Genomic DNA, 18,547 nt, shown 5'->3' with positions numbered 1-18,547 from the left:
AGTGCCCCATCGGTTTCAGACAACATCCTGTTTAATCTTCACTGCAGTGATATTATTATTATAATTATTACTACTATGCCCGTTTCCACAGAGACATTAACAAGACTATAAAGATTAAGCATGATACTCAGGTCATGCAGCAAGTAAACAGTGGAGCCAGGATTTGGATCTAGATAACCAGACCTCAAACCCTGGGCTCTTCACTACCACACCCCTTCTCAGAACATCCAGGTTCAAGTGGAATTCATTTAAAAATGAAAAGAATTACCTTTCAATACATTCGGTATCAATGATTCCCTTTCCCCATCAATTACTCCCATCTGTGCACCTTCGGCAAAACTGACTTAGAGCAGTCACCTAATTGTTCTAAAGTGACGTTTACCTGATTAAGACAACAGTGATGCAAGTAGCTGATTCAAATATACTCTATATGCTTTCTGGTTTAAGTAACCCTATTTGGAATGGGTTGTTAAAGTCAACATGCCCATCTATCATGAAAGCAATTCCCACTGAGTACTTCTCCCTACCTTCCTCTTGAGCAAACACACAACCTTCTGTGACAAAGTAGGGGGTCAGGGAAAGAGAGGCAGGGTCGGAAAGATGGGGAAGCCACGTAGTTACTGGTTGGAAAGTTATGTAACTCAAACTTACTTTTTTGGTACACTTCTTGACAGTGTTGATTAATTCTTGTATTACCAGATCTACACTCTTCAGGGAAGGCCCTTTCAGCTTTACAATTTGTTTTTTGACTATTGCTTCAAATGCCATGTCTGGAGTAAACAACCCTGTCCTAAGTATAAGAAAAAAAGCAGCATGTTAGATATTTTAAACTGAATGATATTCAATACTCTTTTGACAAATGTTTTAACTAGCATGCTACTTAAAGTAAGCATATAATACCCTATTTACTTTTTTTTTTCTTTTTATGGCCGCACCTGTGGCACACGGACATTCCCAGGCTAGGTGTCGAATCAGAGCTGCAGCTGCCGGCTCACACCACAGCAACACAGGATCCAAGCCATGCCTGCAAGCTATACCCCAGCTTGAGGCAACACCGAATCCTTAACCCACTGTGTGAGGCCAGGGATCAAACCCACATCCTCATAGATATGAGTCAGATTCTTAACCCAATGAGCTACAGTGGGAACTCCACATATACACTTGTTTAAAAGTTACAAAGTTTTTTTTTTTATCATATCCACAGTATCATTTGTAATATTATCTTTAATACATTTACAGACAATTACCATTACCTAAAACCAATTCCTAAAATGCTTTCAAGTCCAGATTGTAACGTCTAACTAATATTTGTCATTTGTCTCAGCTCAGTGTTCCACAGCAATAAAAAGGAATGCTACAATAGAAATGGTATCCTATCTTTACATTTCCATTTTTAAAGTATTCCAAAAGCAATCCTCTCTTGACTTTCCTGAGGTAGGAAATGATTCTCACTTTTTGAACACTGACATAGCAGTCTTCCTGGACTAAACAATCTGTTCTTTCCAGGAGAGCTATACTCTAGTGAGCTCAGTGGTTCCCAGTTTGAGCCCCTAGTGTTCTGGAGGAAAAATAAGGCATTTGAGTAGAACCAGCTTGGGAGCCAGAAGGCCTAAACTGTGAATTTATAATAACAACAAATGATAACAAAAATCAAGCATCTTTTCATTTTGCTGGAATTAATTCAAACTGGTATCATAACAATGCTTTTCTGCTGCTGTGCATGAGCTCAGGAAAGCAGGTGTATATGTGCGTATGTGTTTCATAAAGAGTGAAAAGTGACTACTCACATTTAAACAAAAGGTCAATGGAGAAACAGCTGTAATAAGAGGGACCCTGACGCCTGATGTGTGCCATGCCCAAAGTCATGCAGGCTCCAGGTACTGGTAGTTGATCCTCCCCCTTCTAGACTCTCCTCACTCCCCCTCATCTGATTACCTTCTCCTCCTTCAACATTCAATTTCATGGTACCTCTTTGGGGAAAGAAGTTTGTTTTGTCAGGCATTAAAAAATTTCCCCTGTCTTCCTTTGTAGTTATTTTCTTCTTTCCTTTCATGCAGGCTATGTTTCAGCCAAACCAGGCCATTTGCCTTTCCACAAACATATTCAGCCTCATATTTTGTGTCTCCTTCATCTATGATATTCATTTCACCTTTTCCCACAATTTCAGTCTGTCCAAATTCCACCTGTGCTTCAAAGACTGGATCAAAAGCAACCACTTCCTATAGCTTGCCTTCTCCAGTGCTGCCACTGACAAGGTCTTCCTTCCCCAAACTCCAACATCCTATTTTGCACTGCAGTGGTCTGGGCACATATTTTAAACCTATTACTACAGTAGTAGGAAGAGTCATTATTGCACTTATCTTTGCTTTCCCCACAAGGAGGGATCCTTTGATCATCACTGGCACTCAGTGTTAGCAAAACAAAGAAGGATCACCAGGTCCTCTGTGAGTGAGTAAAGATGGTTTCTATTATTCAAATATCTAACCGAATCAACTGGGAACAAAACTTTTCAAATTAAGTGTATTTAAGGGCTTAAATAATCACACTATTAGTAGGTCTTATAGAGGACATTGTGCACATCTTATCATCTTGTAGGCAAATTAACTCCAGAATAATAGTAACAACAAACCTCTTCTGTTAGTGTGCACATAAATCTGAAATCTACAGTCCTGAATTATGGGGATTTTGCAGTTATATTCGACAAAAATGTTACTGGTAAGGAGTTGTAAAAGCCAAGTAAAAGTACTGTTTGGGTTAAATTAAAATACTCTATGATCCCCTCAAAAAATGTGATTTGGTTCCACTGCATTTATCAGATTGACATGTTGGAATACTAGCTCTGCCCAGCTAAAGAGCAAGACATAGTTTCTATATCAAATGTGTTCTAGATTTGAGGGAGAGGGAACTTGGAAACCTGACGACAGTTAAGAAAAAAGCTTCAGATGTAGTTGTAGATGTTTTCTCCTTTTTACTTTCTGAATGCATATTTACCTATTTTATTTGAGGCTTGTCAAGCAGACTTTCTAAAGTTTGAAATAACTCCTTTGGAAAATGGAATAACTCCTTTGGAAAATCACTATCACATGCATACTCAGTGTCCATCTTTGCTGTATCTGCCTCTGTTCCAAAACAGTGTAGAGTTGGCCCTGAGGCAGAAGCTGAGATACAACCAGCCAATAGACTGGGGATCCCTCCTTCATGTGAGATATCATGAAGTAGGCAGCCTAAGTCTTCTTACCTTGAATTCAGGACACCTCAATTTAACCTATGCTCCATTACATTGGACATGAAGTCAAGAAATGTGTGCTTTAAATTCATTTACTTTCTTATACCAGTTCTTTTAAGAATCATCCCACTTTACACACAGGTGAATTTAGGCAAAAGTTCTACTCCCAGCTTCACATCCCTCTGCCCCCCTATCTTCATTCCTAACTCCAGTCCAAACACATGGTTCCCTGCTCAATGAATACATGTTGCCCTTTGCCACCTCCATGCCTTGGCTCACAGTAATCCCTACACTTTCAACCCCTTCTTTTCTGCTGCAGCCTCAACAATCTCCATCCTCTCACATCTCATTACATTGCCTCCTACCACCCACCCCCAACCCCATGTGTATACACACAGGCACCTAAGCCTGTTAAAATCATTCTTGTTCTCTAAACAGGCAAGGTTTGACTCTATTGTAACCACCTTCATTAATCTTTCCCAACCTTGCTTCATAAATCCGGTCAAAATTAATCTGTCCTGTCTCTGGGTAAGTAATGATCAGTTATATCACTTACGAGCAAATCTGGCCTCCATCCCTAAAATGTACAGCCCTGAAGAACAAGGTTCTGCTCATCAGTAAATCTCCTATTTTTCAGAGCACAGTGTTGTGAGCGCAGAAAGGGTTTTTGTTGCTTAACTAAAAAAGACTGGAGTATAACCATACTAGAAATTACCGCTGAACCCAAATGAGAATTTCCTATTTCTCACCAAACTTCAATACTCTACTCTGCTCAGATGATGAAAAGGCTACTTGACTAGCCATTTATAAACATTAATTTTTTTTTAGTATCTTGAACTGAAGACAAGGAAAATGTGAAGCACTTGCCTGATACCATGTATGTTTTTGATTGCATAGCTTATTTCTCTTCGTAATTCTTTCTCATTGAACTCCATCTGCAGATGTAAAATGAACCACAGTTATGACACAATTCTTTTGAATAATAATATTGTTGAATATTAAAGAATGAGAATAACGTGACTCTATCATTAATAAATGGATACTCATGTCTTTCCTAACCTAAACCCAGATGGTCAAAACATCAGTTTACATAAAGTCAAGGCAACACAGAACATTAGGGATTTCTGGGAGTTTTACTGCAATGGATTTTAACTCTATTACAGATAAGGAGTGCTATGCATAAAGGATGCCTTCTGGACACAAAGCTGGCCATTCATGTGAAATATATAATTCTTCATTCTTTTGCTGAATGTAGTAAAGGTATTTCCAAACAAACACACAAATAACAGTGTCACCCAATGTACAATAGCAGTGCAGCTATGCTGAGATTAACAATGGTTATCTCAGAGTTCCCATTGTGGCACAGCGGAAATGAATCCGATTAGGAACCCTGAGGTTGAGGGTTTGATCAACCCTGAGGCCTCGCTCAGTGGGTTAAGGATCCGGTGTTGCTGTCAGCTGTGGTGTAGGTCGCAGACATGGTTCAGATCTGGCGTTGCTGTGGCTGTGGCGTAGGCTGGCAGCTGTAGCTCCGATTGGACCCCTGGCCTGGGAACCTCCATATGCCGCGGGTGCGGCCCTAAAAGGACAAAAAAAAACAATGGTTATCTTTTCTCCCTGGACATTTTAACCATCTGAGTGCAAAGCCTCTTTATAAGAGGAAATTAATAATATTTTGCCAATCCAATACAGGATAGATTACTGTATAAAAGTTTCCCAGAAGTCCTAGGTAACTTAAATTTATTTGGAAGTAGAATCAAAGTGCCACAGAACTTAGAACTAGAAGGGACATCAAGAGAAAATTTGGTTCAGTCGCTGACTTCTGAGATTTGGCCCCTCCAGCCTCTGCATGTCCATTGTCCCCCTCACACTTTAGGAATCACTTTAGTTCCCTATCCACATCCTGTGCCTCCACCTCTCAGCCTTTACTATTCCTCCATTTCTGTCTGGAACAATCTTGCCCCCAACCCCCACCCACCTTTCCTGCTTAACCAGCTGTTCATCCTTCTTAACTGAGCTCAGGAGCCAGGCTCTCTTACACTGTTGGGCTGGGATTCATGTTCACGGGCTGTGTTTCCATAGCACCCTGTACTGAAGTTTATCACTTTATATATCAGCACATTTTAATGAAACTGTCTATTTACCCATCAGCCTCCTACACCAAGACATAAGCACCTGCCTCCGTATGTGAGGCAATTAACATGGTCCTTAAAACTATGTGGCTGCCTATTGGGCCTTTCAAACTTAACATACCCAAAACAGAACTCTTGATTCATACCTTAACACTGAGCTTTTCCTCAGTTCCCCTCCTCTTCTGGGCACTAACTCTCAGCTGTGCAAGACAAAATCTTGGGAGTCATCTTGACTCGTCTCTTTCTTGCATCTCCCATATCAAACCAACTCCTACTGCCATTACTATCAAAATCACAAATGCACCTCTCCTCTCAAGCCTCTCTTCTGAGGCATTTTTACTATAAAGCTAAAGAAGTTTATAAGTTTTAGGGCTTCTTCCTTGCATAAGTTCCTTCCAAGACCTGTGCCTGTGTGTTCATAATTTTGTATTCTTCTTCTTCTTCAAGGGAGCCCCCAAAATTATACAGGTTTCAGGCCCCACAGAAAGGGATCCACCTCAGCTCTGCCCCTGCTGTTTAACTCAGCTTACTTGTCTTCCTGAATCCACCCTTGTCCCTTTACAATCCAATCCACATAGTGTTCTTTTTAAATCACCAGCCAAATCAGGTCACACCTTTGCTTAAAACTCTCCTCTGACTTCCCATTGTTAAATGTAAACACCTCACAGCAACCCAGAAAGCCCTGCCTAAACTGGGCACATTCTTCCTCTGATTTCGTTTTCTCTACCTTCTCCTTCACCAGTTCTGCACCAGCCTCAAGGGTTCCTCACCTGCTATATGGGTGCTTGCCTTAGGGCCTTGTCTTTGACTTCTGGCCTTGGACAACCTTCTTCCTCCAGATCCTTACGGCTGACCTCTTCATGTCATTCTGGTCATGCTTTAAAGATCCCGCAGTCAGAGAGACCTTGCCCGAACATTCCACCCAAAGTGGCTATCCATCTCCCATTTCTCTCACACTATGCTACATAATAATATACTTGATATATTTCTACTTTGCCTATTTGTTAATTTTCTGCCTTCTCCCACCAGACGGTGTCTCTGTCTTGATCCCCAGCACCTAGCTCACTGGTACACAGTAGGTGCTCAAGAAATATTTTGAAATTAATTAGACAATAAATAAATATCATAGGAACCAATTAGCAGTTGTTGAATTATTTCAAATGTCATTCAATTCCATTAAATAAAATCAGTAAGAAAATATTGCTCTCTAAATTTCATTAGTTAAGTATGGAGGCTTTCATTTAAAGAATCACCTTAGTCCAACACCACTCACATAACATTTTATGAACAGTTACGTAGAAATGAAATGAGACAAAGGGAAAAAGAACAATATATGGTACTAACCTTTACTATCTCAAAAGGAAAGCGTTCATGGAAAATACGATTGATTTTAGCACCCCCTGAGAGCTCCAGTGTATCTACTTGATCCCCTGACCCTTCAATTCTCTTCTCAAAGTCCACAGCAAATTGCTGAACCATCCTATAATTGTGAAAGAGAAATAAATTCAAGTTAAGGTTACAAGGCTTCATGTTTTTCATTTTAATTTGCTACAGTTATCCCTCAAAATTCTTTTCCTGGGGTTCTTAGTGGCACCTACTGGCAGAATTAACATTGCACTCTATTCAGCATGCAAAATGTAACAATATGAAGTACACGTTATTAAGATTTATTTTAGACATTTAAATATATATTTGAAACATCTGTGTCATTAAATTCATTCTGTCCATTTAGTTGCAAACATGAAATGGTATTTAAAAACACCTAAATTAAGAATGAAAGTTAAGCAATACAACTTGATGTATAATAGTCAAATGAGCCATGACTCTTGTGGCATCACAATCACTTAGTCTCCCTTCATGAGCTATTCTCTTTCTGGGCCCCAGCATCAGAGACCTCACTGTGCTAAACAATGCACATTTGTGGCCTCCACCCATGCACCTTTACAACTAGCACCAGTCTTGTTTTTCAATGACTCCTCAGAGTTTAGTAAAATTAAAGCTCCTGACCCCATCACCTAAGACTCTCCATGGTCTGGCCCTGTTTGCCCTGTTTCTTACCACTCATCCCTACTCAGCTTCCAAGCCAGCCATAAAGAAGCTGTATCACAGTTCCCCACATGCACCAAGTCTCTACACTTTTACACTTGTTTTCCTTTCTGCTCTGCCTTGTGCTTCTTTGTCTGGCTAACTTTCATCTGTCCTTCAAGACTCAGCTCGAGCATTAGTTTTCCCAGGAAACATCCCATGACCCATGGTCCTACCCACCTTCACCACTCTTTGCCACCCGGATGAAGGGCTCCCTCCTCAGCTTCCTCAGTATACTTTCAACAAAGCACTTAGCAGAGTGTATCACCATTGTTCATTTATTAGTCCCTCTTCTAAGGGCAAGGACCATGCATTTTATTTACTTCCCCTGGCTCAGCATAGAAGAGGTATTCAATAAGGTCAATGAAGAAATAAATTACCTCAGGGTGGTTGATACAAAAAACATATATTATAGGGGAAAACTGACTACTTGTATTTGTGATTACTAGCTTTAGAAACTCGAATTTTGACATACTGGCACTACTTTCAAATTCAAAACCTAATAACACAATTCAAACCATCTAAAATTTTCATCTTTTATGCTCTTTCATCAAAATCATGGATGAATTAAAAGTAACTGCAAGTAGGGAGTCCCTGTCGTGGCACAGTGGAAATGAATCTGACTAGGAACCATGAGGTTGTAAGTTCGATCCCTGGCCTTGCTCAGTGGTTAAGGATCTGGTGTTGCTGTAGCTCCGGAGTAGGCCAGCAGCTACAGCTCCAATTAGATCCCTAGCCTGGGAACCTCCATATGCAGTAGGTGCGGCCCTTTAAAAAAAAAAAAAAAAAAGTAACTGCAAATATTTAGGTCGGAAAATCTAGACCATAATTGGATATAGCTATATTCATGTATATGCTAATGTTAATCTAATTTGAAACACCTGGAAAGGTAAGGAACATTGGGAAACTTTTGAAAATTTACCTCTAGTCACTGCTTTCTGCATATCCTATATCCCAGCCACCTGGTCGACTAGAACAAGCTGCTCAGAGGTTCACACTATTCTCTTAACCTCCTTTTGCCACCTAACAAACTCCTCCCATATTTCAGCATCTCTCTGAATTCGTACTCTTACTCCCATGTAACTGCTCTTCATCTGGGATTCCTTAATATTTTATAATTACCAGAAATGTAGCACTTATCAGATTTTAACACAGTTACTTATATGTCTGTTTCTCCTGCTATACTATGACGTCTTCTTGAAGGCAAAAATCTTATTCCTTGCTGAAGCCCCAGTGGATAGCACAGGGCCAGACATCAAGTGTAATGCACAGAGATAAGAGCAGGCAATATGGAAGGTAGAAAGGGAGGGAGAGAGGGAGGAGGAAGAAAGAAAGGAAAGGAGCTGAATCAGTTCCCTACAAGGGAAGAATCTGGCTGCAGAAAATTATAATCTGAGTCCAATAGAATTACAGAGGCAAGGCCCAGTCTTTGCAAAGAAAACAGTTTCTTTTGATGATGACCTAGGGCCTAAACAGAAATAATTTTCCTTTCTCTGTAACTTGAAGAGGTTTTAATAGGAGCTTAACCAAAGCCAAGAGTAAAAGAAAAAGATAAACTAGGACACACTCAAAACCAAGAAAAATTCTTTTCTACATATGATAATTTTTTAATGAAGATACAATGATGCATTTAATATGTCACTTAAGTAATTGGAACATTTAGAAACCTCTGCACAAAGAAAAGGAATTATGTTGTGCATTTTAAAGGCCAGAATAAGGGTATTTTGATTACAAGATTGCAGAAGGAGTAAGGGGTCACAAGAAGTGACAAGCATCATCTTTAGAGATGGACGTCAGGTGTCCTGGAAAGTAAGCTGGTCAGTGGGGGTCTTCTGCTGGAGAGAGACTTGAGGCAAGTTGCAGCACAAGGATAAAAGGACAGATGGAACTGAAGGGGGCTGAAAGGAGGAATGAGGGTAAAAGACATAAGGGGCTGGCAATTCTCCAACAACTCTGTGTCCTAACCTAAGAACCCTCAGGGATAAATCTAATAACCCAAGGATAAGAAGGGACGATCATAAAGAAGTAAAAAGATACTTGGCAATTTTCACATTTGTGCTTTTAAAGGGCTACATTAAAAAGCATTACCAAAAAGTAAAAAGAAATTTAAAAGTCCCCTTATTGTCTGTATTTTTTAAGTTAAATCCTTGGTTCTCATTGCACTGAAAAATACACATAGATAGATGACATGAAATAACTGAACAATAAAAAATAAGTAAAAGTGAGACCAGATGATATTTTCAGCAGAAACTTAGCCCACTTGTAAAGACTAAGGATAAAAAAAAAAAAAAAAAACCTGCTGAGTTTTCACTGTTGGTATTGCTTATTTACTGGCCCCCAAAATAAAAACACAATGAAACTGGGTATAGGAAAGGTCAATTGATTAAATTTATAATAATAGAATTAAGATCAGCAATTATTCTTCACGAAAACAATGATTCAAGGCCCAATATAAAGCATACACAAAGCTTCATACACTTTACTTGCTGCTTCTATGAAACCTAGAAAACAGCATGACAAATTGACTAAGGAGAAAGCAAACTGAAGAAATCAATTTAAAATGCTCAAGACAGGAAGAGAAAGGTGACTCACTGAAGCAATGCTTTGGTCTTCCTGGTGGGGTCTTCTGGCTTGAAGTTTTTGTAGGCTTCTACTTCGTGTTCTATGGACAGCAACTGTCCCTGCAGTTTGTTCCTGAAGTTGGGCAGGGTGTCTCTGATGTGGTTGGTAAGTTGCTAAATAAAACAAAACGAAATCATACACACATATCACAGACCGCAGGTTAACTCAGAGGACAGAAACAGCCTTCACTGTTTTCCTGATCATTCAAAATTTTGGGGGCCATACGCACATACGAGACCAATTGTGTAAGTAGGCAGTGAGAAGTAGCTCCAACCATCTCCTCCACTGCCCTATGATGTTCAAAATTCCTTCAGCTAAAGTCACCCGCTTGGGTTACCTCTTTATGTCTGGGATACCCTGTTAAAAGGTAGCTCATGTCACCAACTAGGCTGCCTAATAACACCTTAGCATGGATTGATTTATCAGATCAGCTACCTTGTCAAAAGGAACCTTCAGTTAGAGTGTGGTGTGAATGAAGGAAGTGGCAAGTTATGGGTGCTGCCGGAGTTCTCTTACCACTGGTGAAGCTCAGAGTTACCTGTCAGCTCTTAACTTCCTCTCTGTTCTGTAGCTCAGGCAGGTGTTTCCTCTCCCTTCCACCATTAGGCCCCAGTCCAACTGTGGTACTGACTTACACCTTCCTCAGGTACCACACAAAAAGCTTTACTGCTGATTGTCTCCTAATTAACCATCACCTTGGCATTTCCACCGAGATCATCCACTGGCACCTCAAGCTCAATCTGATGAAAAATTCTCTAAGTGATTTTCTAAGAATACACGATTAGCTAAGAACAAAGGGAGGACTATAAACCCAGACTGGTTAGCTCGCTGCCTGATGTTCTGTATATTATTACAAAGCAATTAAGGAACAGTCTAAATTAAAAGGAGGGGGGAAAAAGATCATCTGCTTGAACTGCTTAAGGAATAAACTCAGAATCAAGAGAAGAAGAGAATGCAAACTTTGGAAAAAATGCAGGAAAAAGAAAAAAAGTCAGGGTAATAGTAAACAGACTCAGACTGACTGAAGAACGATTTTAAATCATTTTTATGTTTATCTGAGGTTACCTGGATATATCTATTCAAGAAATCTAATTTTTTGTCAGTAGTTCATACCTATATTTTATCCTTGCCATTTTATCACATTTTCCCCTGGCATATGCTGCTATTACGGCTCTGAAGCAGAAAACAAAAGAAAGGAGACAATGGCATTCCCAGTGGCAATGCCACAGACACAGACCCCCAAATCTCAGAGTAACAGTAACCACAAGAAACCAGCAGCCAGCTGATTGCCATGGGAGTGGTAAATAATCAAAACGCTTGGTTTCCGTGTTTCTCATATATCTCAATAGCTGAATCATACCGCAGACCACCCTTGGCTTTCTACAACACTTCTTTCCTCAGCTTTCAGAAGTCTGGCTCCTCTCATTTTTCTCCTAACTTTTCTGAACTTACCTTCTCTATCTCCTTTGCCAAACTGTCCTCCTCCACAATATCTGCAAATATTGATATTCCTCGAATCTGGGTCCTACACCTCTTCTTTGCTCACTGCCTGTTCTCTACTAAGGCAATCTTATTCCATCCATGGTTTCCATAAATATCAAACACCCATGGCTGCAAACATGTTATCCAAAGACCAGATTTCTTCTGCTTTGCTGTTGGATGTATGTGTTAGATCACCTCCCTGACTTCTCCTCTTGGAAGTGTCAACAACATCTCAACCTCAGCATATCTGAAATCAAGCACATAATATTCCCTTCAGGGTTTTCCATCTTGGTGACTTCATAACAATGTGGGAACTTAGGAGTTACCCTTGACATTACCTCTCCATCACCTGCCAGAGCTAATCTTACAGCAAGTTCTCAATTTTCCTAAACATTCCTCAAATCTTTTTTTTTTTTTTCATCTCTACTGGCCTTAAGACCAAGCTTCCATCAATTCTCATTGTGACTCCTAAGTAGTCTTCTCAAGTCTACTCTTGATCTTAGTATCTGCTAACACCATAATCTTTAACCCGTAGATATGCCTAGATTCTTACCTTCTTAGATTCCTTGAATAACTGACTCCCCATTGCTCTTAGGATAAGAGCCTGCAAATGCTACAGGACACGGCCGCTGCCTGCATCTCCAAATTCATATGTTATAACACATTCCCCCACTCTCTGCCCTCCAGCCATAATAACATTCCTTTCAATTAGTCAAAAATGCCATGATCTTTTCCAGTTTTCGTCATAATAACAATCCCTCAGGGTCAGAGGTGTCGGTACACATTAAACCAGCAATGAAATTATTCTAACTTTAAAAACAGTATGAAGATCCTTGAAGCAATAAAGAGAAAATGATTATCCAGGAAATGAAAGATCTTCAGTTTAACATTTATTCAATTTTCAGTCAATCAGAATCAATTATATCATATTTTAGGGGTCACCTGTAGTAACCAAATGGTCAATCATATCTTTTCTACTTTTCCAGTATTCATAACTGAATTTGTTTCTAACTTTATCTTTCTAATCATATTAGTGATTTTTCACTTTTTTAAAGTTTATTCATATTTTTTTATGCCAACATAGGCATGAAAACAGTAATCTAAGAACAGTTTACCAGTACCGAATATATTGAGAGAATATCATGGTTCTTGCATGTTCCGTCTCTAAAACATGTTTGACTCCTTAAAGCAACTACATATTATAAGTAAACATATGCTAAAATGTACACATATTTCTGTACCTAAATAAATATGCACTTCTGTTTTGCACACTGTTCTTTCAATAATATTAAGGTGGATTCTGATTACTTATAATAGTAACTGTGTGGATCTAAGTATTCATAGTCATATTTTTAGTTTATATCATTTAAGCTAAATGTCTTATTTCACAAAAAGAGAATATAAAAGTAAGAAATATTAGCTCCAACATTTTATTTGGAGCTTGTGTATCTTATTATTGTTCTTGTTGCTTAAAAAAGGTTTTTACCTGATTAAGGACCTTCTGCAGGTGTGGGGTCCCCATCCGATCAGCAATATGCCTATAAGCCGGGTGTGAGAGAAAAAATTTCCTTTCTGCCAACATGGCAGCCTTTATGTCCTTCTTCCCATCTATGTCCTTCTGGCTTCTGTTTACCACCCCAATGTAACCTAAAACAAAACACACACGAATGGAGTTTGGGACATTATTTCTGGGGAAATTGGTTTCTTATTCTGGGGAAATTTTAAAGGCTAAATAAGAAAAGCAAAATTAATTTAGGGCCTGGAAAATGGATCCCTTTACAAAACTCAATTTGAAACATCAGTGTTTAACAAAGGCCATCTGACATGGCTAATGTAGATTTTTTTAGCATTAACAAAATATTGTCCTTTACCCTTAAAAGGTGTGTGCATTTAAACAGAGTAAATCTCTAAGCAGTTTTGTCATATAGCAGGAAAAGTAAATAAGTCAGACTTAAAGCAGAACACTATACATTCATGCAGTCTATGATGAATATTTATACCCTCCTGTCAAACCCCTTCCTTTTCCTGTTCTTTTACTCCTATTATTTTAAAGAATAGTTCTCCCTTTGGGTAATTTTTAATATGTCATCTGGGAACACTGTGCCATTCTGTGGTAGAAATGCATAACTAATGTTAAATGGCTAACTAAATGCATGGTTAAACTGTATAGCTAATCATAAATCCATTCCTCACAACTATGGAGGCATTAAAACCCAGCCTCCCATTGGTTTCCCAGTTGTTTCTCTGCCACATCATCAAAGGAAGTCCCATATAGGACACAGTACATTACCCCTGCGGAGCGGCAGCAGCTTGTTCTCTAGAACATCCCGAGCATCTGTTCCTTCATCCATAAGATCCAGTTTAGTGATGACGCCAATGGTTCTTAGACCTACATCACAATCAAATCCAACATTACACAATTTGCATAAGACTAACAAATTTCAGAGATACATATCTCAATGCTACTGCAAAGAACTCATATTCCTGGTCCTTTTCCTGTCCCTCTCCATCTTACTTTGTCTTCCAATTCACTGCTACCCCAGTCTGGTGAATTTTAACAGGATGAAGCAAAGAGTTGCAAAATCACCCATCCATAAGATAACTTTTGATTTAAGAGAGAAAATACAAATAGTTATGGATAGAACTAGAGATTATCACACTAAATGAAGTAAGTCAGAAAGAGAAAGACAAATACTATATGATGTTACTTACATGTAGAATCTAAAATACAACACAAGTGAACTTATCCATGTAGCAGAAACAGACTCACAGGCATAGAAAACAGACTTACGGTTGCCAAGGGGGAGGGAAGAAGGAAGAGGGATGGAGTAAGAGTTTGTAGTTAGCAGATGCAAAAATTTATATAGAGAGTGGATAACAACAATATAGCACAGGGAACTATATTCAATACTCTGTGATAAACCATAATGGAAAAGGATATTTTTTAAAATGCGTATATGTATGTACATACATATGTGTGTGTACATAGATGGATGAATCACTTTGCTGTACAGAAGAAATTAATAAAACACTGTAAATCAACTATACTTCAGTTGAAAAAAATAACTGCACCACCAAAATACTTTTAAATGTATGAGTTTATTTTTGTATCACACACATGTGGAAATTACACATATAAATTTTCCTCCCAAGGATTGCACACAATATGGATGATGTTTTAATTTTTATATATTCCATTATTTAAAACAAATAAACCCCAAAATAGACTACATATGGACCATTGATGAGGCTGTGTCATAAACCAAAGCTTATTATTGACCCAATTTTGAGCACTTGAGGTAAAAAAATAAATAAATTAAAAAATTAGGTATAAGATACTGGCATTACCGAAAATCAAATCACAAGTCTCACAGCATTCACTCACTGTTCCTTAGAAAAGGAAATACGACTTAATAGAAAGAAGACTGAACTAGGAATTCTGAACCTTGGATTCTAGTTTCAAGGCAAGTCACTTAACTCTATGGGTCTCAGTTTTCCTCATCTGTAAAATAAAATGGTTGGAAATCACGATCTCCAAGGTAATAAAATAACGTAAAAACCTAAACGTTTTATGTAGCTTTCAGGTATATTGTATTTGTTCTTTGCTTCCATCATTAGAAAAAAAAAAAAAGAACCGTTTTTACCTTCATCTTTTTAAGTGCCTTTCTTTGAATTTCCAATTAAACATGGTTAATTCAAAACAAGCCTTTATCTTTTACCTGAGACCACCTGAATAACAATGGCTAATATTTATTACACCAGCTATGGTTTTATTTCATTTTTTTCTTTTTATAGCTGCACCTTGCAGGACATGGAAGTTCCCAGGCTAGGGGTTGAATGAGAGCTGCAGCTGCCACCCTATGCCACAGCTATAGCAACACCAAATCCGAGCCACATCTGTGACCTACACTGCAGACTGTGGCAACACGGGATTCTTAACCCACTGAGTGAGTCCAGAACCCTCACGGACACTATGTTGGGTTCTTAACCTGCTGAGCCACAAGAGAACTCCACCAGCTGTGGTTTTTAAATGCTTTACATGTCTTAAGCAATTTAACCCTAAAAAGTATTCCAACTACTAATTTTTTAAGATGAGGAAACTAAGGCAGAGAGAGATTAAATAACTTTCCCAGTGTCATACAAGAAGTGGATCTGTGCAGTCTGGTTCCAGAGTCCTTGCTTTTAACCAAAATACTGCTTTCCACAGTAAAAATAATTTTTTACAATTTAAAAAGCTTAAACCAAGGAGGCTGAAGAAAATGGGAGAGGAATGCAGAAAATTTTTGAAGCTGGAAACCCAGCAGGATGACTGTTAACTGACTTAACAGATCAGAGGAAAACTATACCCAAAAAAGCTAACAATAGGGGAAGCCCAAAAGCTGAATAATTTACATTACAGCATCTCAAAAAGATTCAAGACCTAGGGGAACTTTTTCTTACATAGATCATCATAGAATATTTGGTAGAGTTCCCCCTGCTATATATCTATAGAGCAGGACCTTGTCAGCACAGTCATTCCATACACCGCAATTACATCTGAAAAAGAATGGATGTGTGTATGTGTATAATTGAATCACTGCTATATAGCAGAAATTATCACAACACTGTAAATTAAATATACTTCAATAAAACTTTGAAAAAGTGAGAAAAAAAAAAAAACTAGGAGACCAATAGCTCTGAAAACACTCGAGAGTGGTGGTGGCAGTTGAATCTGAAAATAGAAGCACTGGGCGGAAATTCCGTCAAATTTCCATGGAAAACATAGCAAGGAGCTGCCCTGGTCCATTCTGGCAGGACAGTACAAGTTTACTCTCTGGAAATATTGAACCAGAAAAACTCTGAACTCATGGGTACCTGGCCCAGTCAGGGGGTATCAGGTATTAAAAGAGAGTGGTTAAGTAAAATTCCACATAGTAAAAAATGGCAGGACCCCCCCCTTCCCAGTCCAGTTCCCTAATTTGACTTCAAAAAAGAGATGGCTGTCAGACTTTAACCACTGCAAGCAAGAGATTGGACCAATGATGTAAGGAAATTAACCATTACAAGAGAAAAACACAGATATTGATATTCAGATGAACAATTAAAACAGTCCAATAAATCATCCTGCTGTGAAGTCTATCATTCGATAATTCAAGCATACTCACAAAGAACTTCCAACCACTTGATAATATTTCACCTTTAAATATGAATACAGAGCCAAGGAAACTCTCTAATGAGACCAAAACAAACAAATATTATAAAACAGAACTTGAAGAAGACAAAGATAATACAAAATATGAAGAAAACTCTATTATTTTTATTAATATTCTCAGAGAGAAAGAAGAGGTCTTCTCATTTATGAAACAAAAATAGAATGTCATAAAAGGGAATCTGCCAACAAAAAGAACTCTCAGTAATTAAAAACATGAGTGCAAAAACAAAAATGTTGGAGTGCAAAGTTAGGAGCCCTTCCAGAAAACAAAAGAAAAAGTGTAAATAATAGGAAAGGAAAAAAATTTTTTAACCTAGAGAAATGATCCAGAAGCCCCGATATCTGAATAATCGGTATTCCAATAAGAGAGAAAACACTAAGCAGAAAGATTTGGGGGGTGTTTGGGGACACACTAGTCAATTAAATGTCCTATAAGTGAAAGGTTAATTTAGGGACTGAATGAATCCGTCAAGTGCCCGACACAACACGAAACACACTCACACATACAAACAACACAACATGTCACATCAGTATAAGAGTCATAACACTGGGAACAGATATAATATCCTAAAAAACTCCCAAAGAAGTTAAAAAAGAAAGTTATTCTCTTCTTTTTTTTTTTAAGGGCCACACCTGCAGCAAATGGAAGTACCCAGGCTAGGGTTCGAATCGGAGTTACAGCTGCCGGCCTACACCACAGCCACAGCAATGCGGATCCTTAACCCACTAAGTGAGGCTAGGGATCCAGCCTGTATACTAGATGGATTCATTTCCACTGCACCATAATGGGAACTCCAAAAAAGAAAGCTATTCTTTTAAAAAGTTTGCCAATCATTATAGCATCAGTCTTTCTAGCAGCAAACTGTAAACTAAAAACCAGCAGAGCAATGTTTTCAAAATTCCAAGAGAAAGATTAGCCTACAATTCTAAACTAGCAAAAACAGGACAATAGAAAAGGATATTTTCAGACATGCAAAAATCTCAAAATATTTACTTCCCTTTCTCCTTTTTATTTATTTATTGAAACTTCTAAAGGATGTGTCGCACCAAACCTGGGAATAAACTAACAAAGAGTAGGTATGAAATCCAGGAAGCAAGAAATCCAATATAGCCAGAAAAATATGGGAATTTTCAGGATGTTGTTGATCCCAGAATAAGGCCAGGAGAGCAATCAAAATCTATCAGAATAAGAGAATAAAGATTATTGAAGAGACGTATTCCCTCGTCAAGAAAAAAAAAAGAAAGAAAATGAAAGAATATTCAGAAGCCCAATGTTTCTGAAAGTATTAAGAGATTCAACCTTCTGTAGGAGAGATTGGAAACACATAGATAGATATATAAAATACTATGCAAAAAAAAAACAAAAATAAACCTATCAACTTCAAAAACAAGCAGTATCATGCAAGAAAGGAAATTTAATCATAATTTAACACATCTGTGCTCTGTTGTGAATATTTTCAGAATCATAATATTCATTTGCCAAAATATATTAGTAGAATTGGGGAAGTATGGGCATGGGAGAAGAATATAAGACAGCCAAATCCTTAAATATGGAGAGAAATATCAAAAAAAAGTTAAAAAGGTAAAGAGTGGTAGTCTTTGGAAATCAGTAATCCAGAGCTGGAAGAAGTGAGCAAGGGACAGAAAGTTCTTACTAAAAGTCATGAAAAATTTAAATAGCCTTAAATTCATGTTACTAAGTGAAAGACAACAATGTAAAAACGCTATATGGTGTATGATTCCAACTATACGACCTGCTGGGAAAGCAAAACTGTGGAGACAATAAAAAAAAAAATCAGTGGTTGCTGG

The 18,547-nt window shown here is 38.2% G+C and overlaps 1 protein-coding gene across 6 annotated transcripts in view; it reads right to left on the bottom strand.

The window, feature by feature from the left end:
* Window positions 1-18,547, bottom strand: part of DNM3 (dynamin 3) — a 542,059-nt gene that overhangs the window by 369,321 nt on the left and 154,191 nt on the right. For all 6 annotated transcript variants that reach the window (XM_047751932.1, XM_047751935.1, XM_047751934.1 and 3 more), the window contains exons 5-10: window positions 13,838-13,936; window positions 13,034-13,194; window positions 10,036-10,178; window positions 6,703-6,838; window positions 4,094-4,161; window positions 652-790 (exon numbers count right to left, since the gene is read on the bottom strand). In XM_047751932.1, the coding sequence (XP_047607888.1) occupies window positions 652-790; window positions 4,094-4,161; window positions 6,703-6,838; window positions 10,036-10,178; window positions 13,034-13,194; window positions 13,838-13,936 (746 nt within the window). The remainder of the gene's footprint in view (window positions 1-651; window positions 791-4,093; window positions 4,162-6,702; window positions 6,839-10,035; window positions 10,179-13,033; window positions 13,195-13,837; window positions 13,937-18,547) is intronic.

The sequence above is a fragment of the Phacochoerus africanus genome, chromosome 11 (assembly GCF_016906955.1).
Source record: "Phacochoerus africanus isolate WHEZ1 chromosome 11, ROS_Pafr_v1, whole genome shotgun sequence".
Taxonomy (NCBI): Eukaryota; Metazoa; Chordata; class Mammalia; order Artiodactyla; family Suidae; genus Phacochoerus; species Phacochoerus africanus.
The sequence above is the reverse complement of the archived record's forward strand: the minus strand, read 5'-3'. Positions and strand labels throughout refer to the sequence as shown.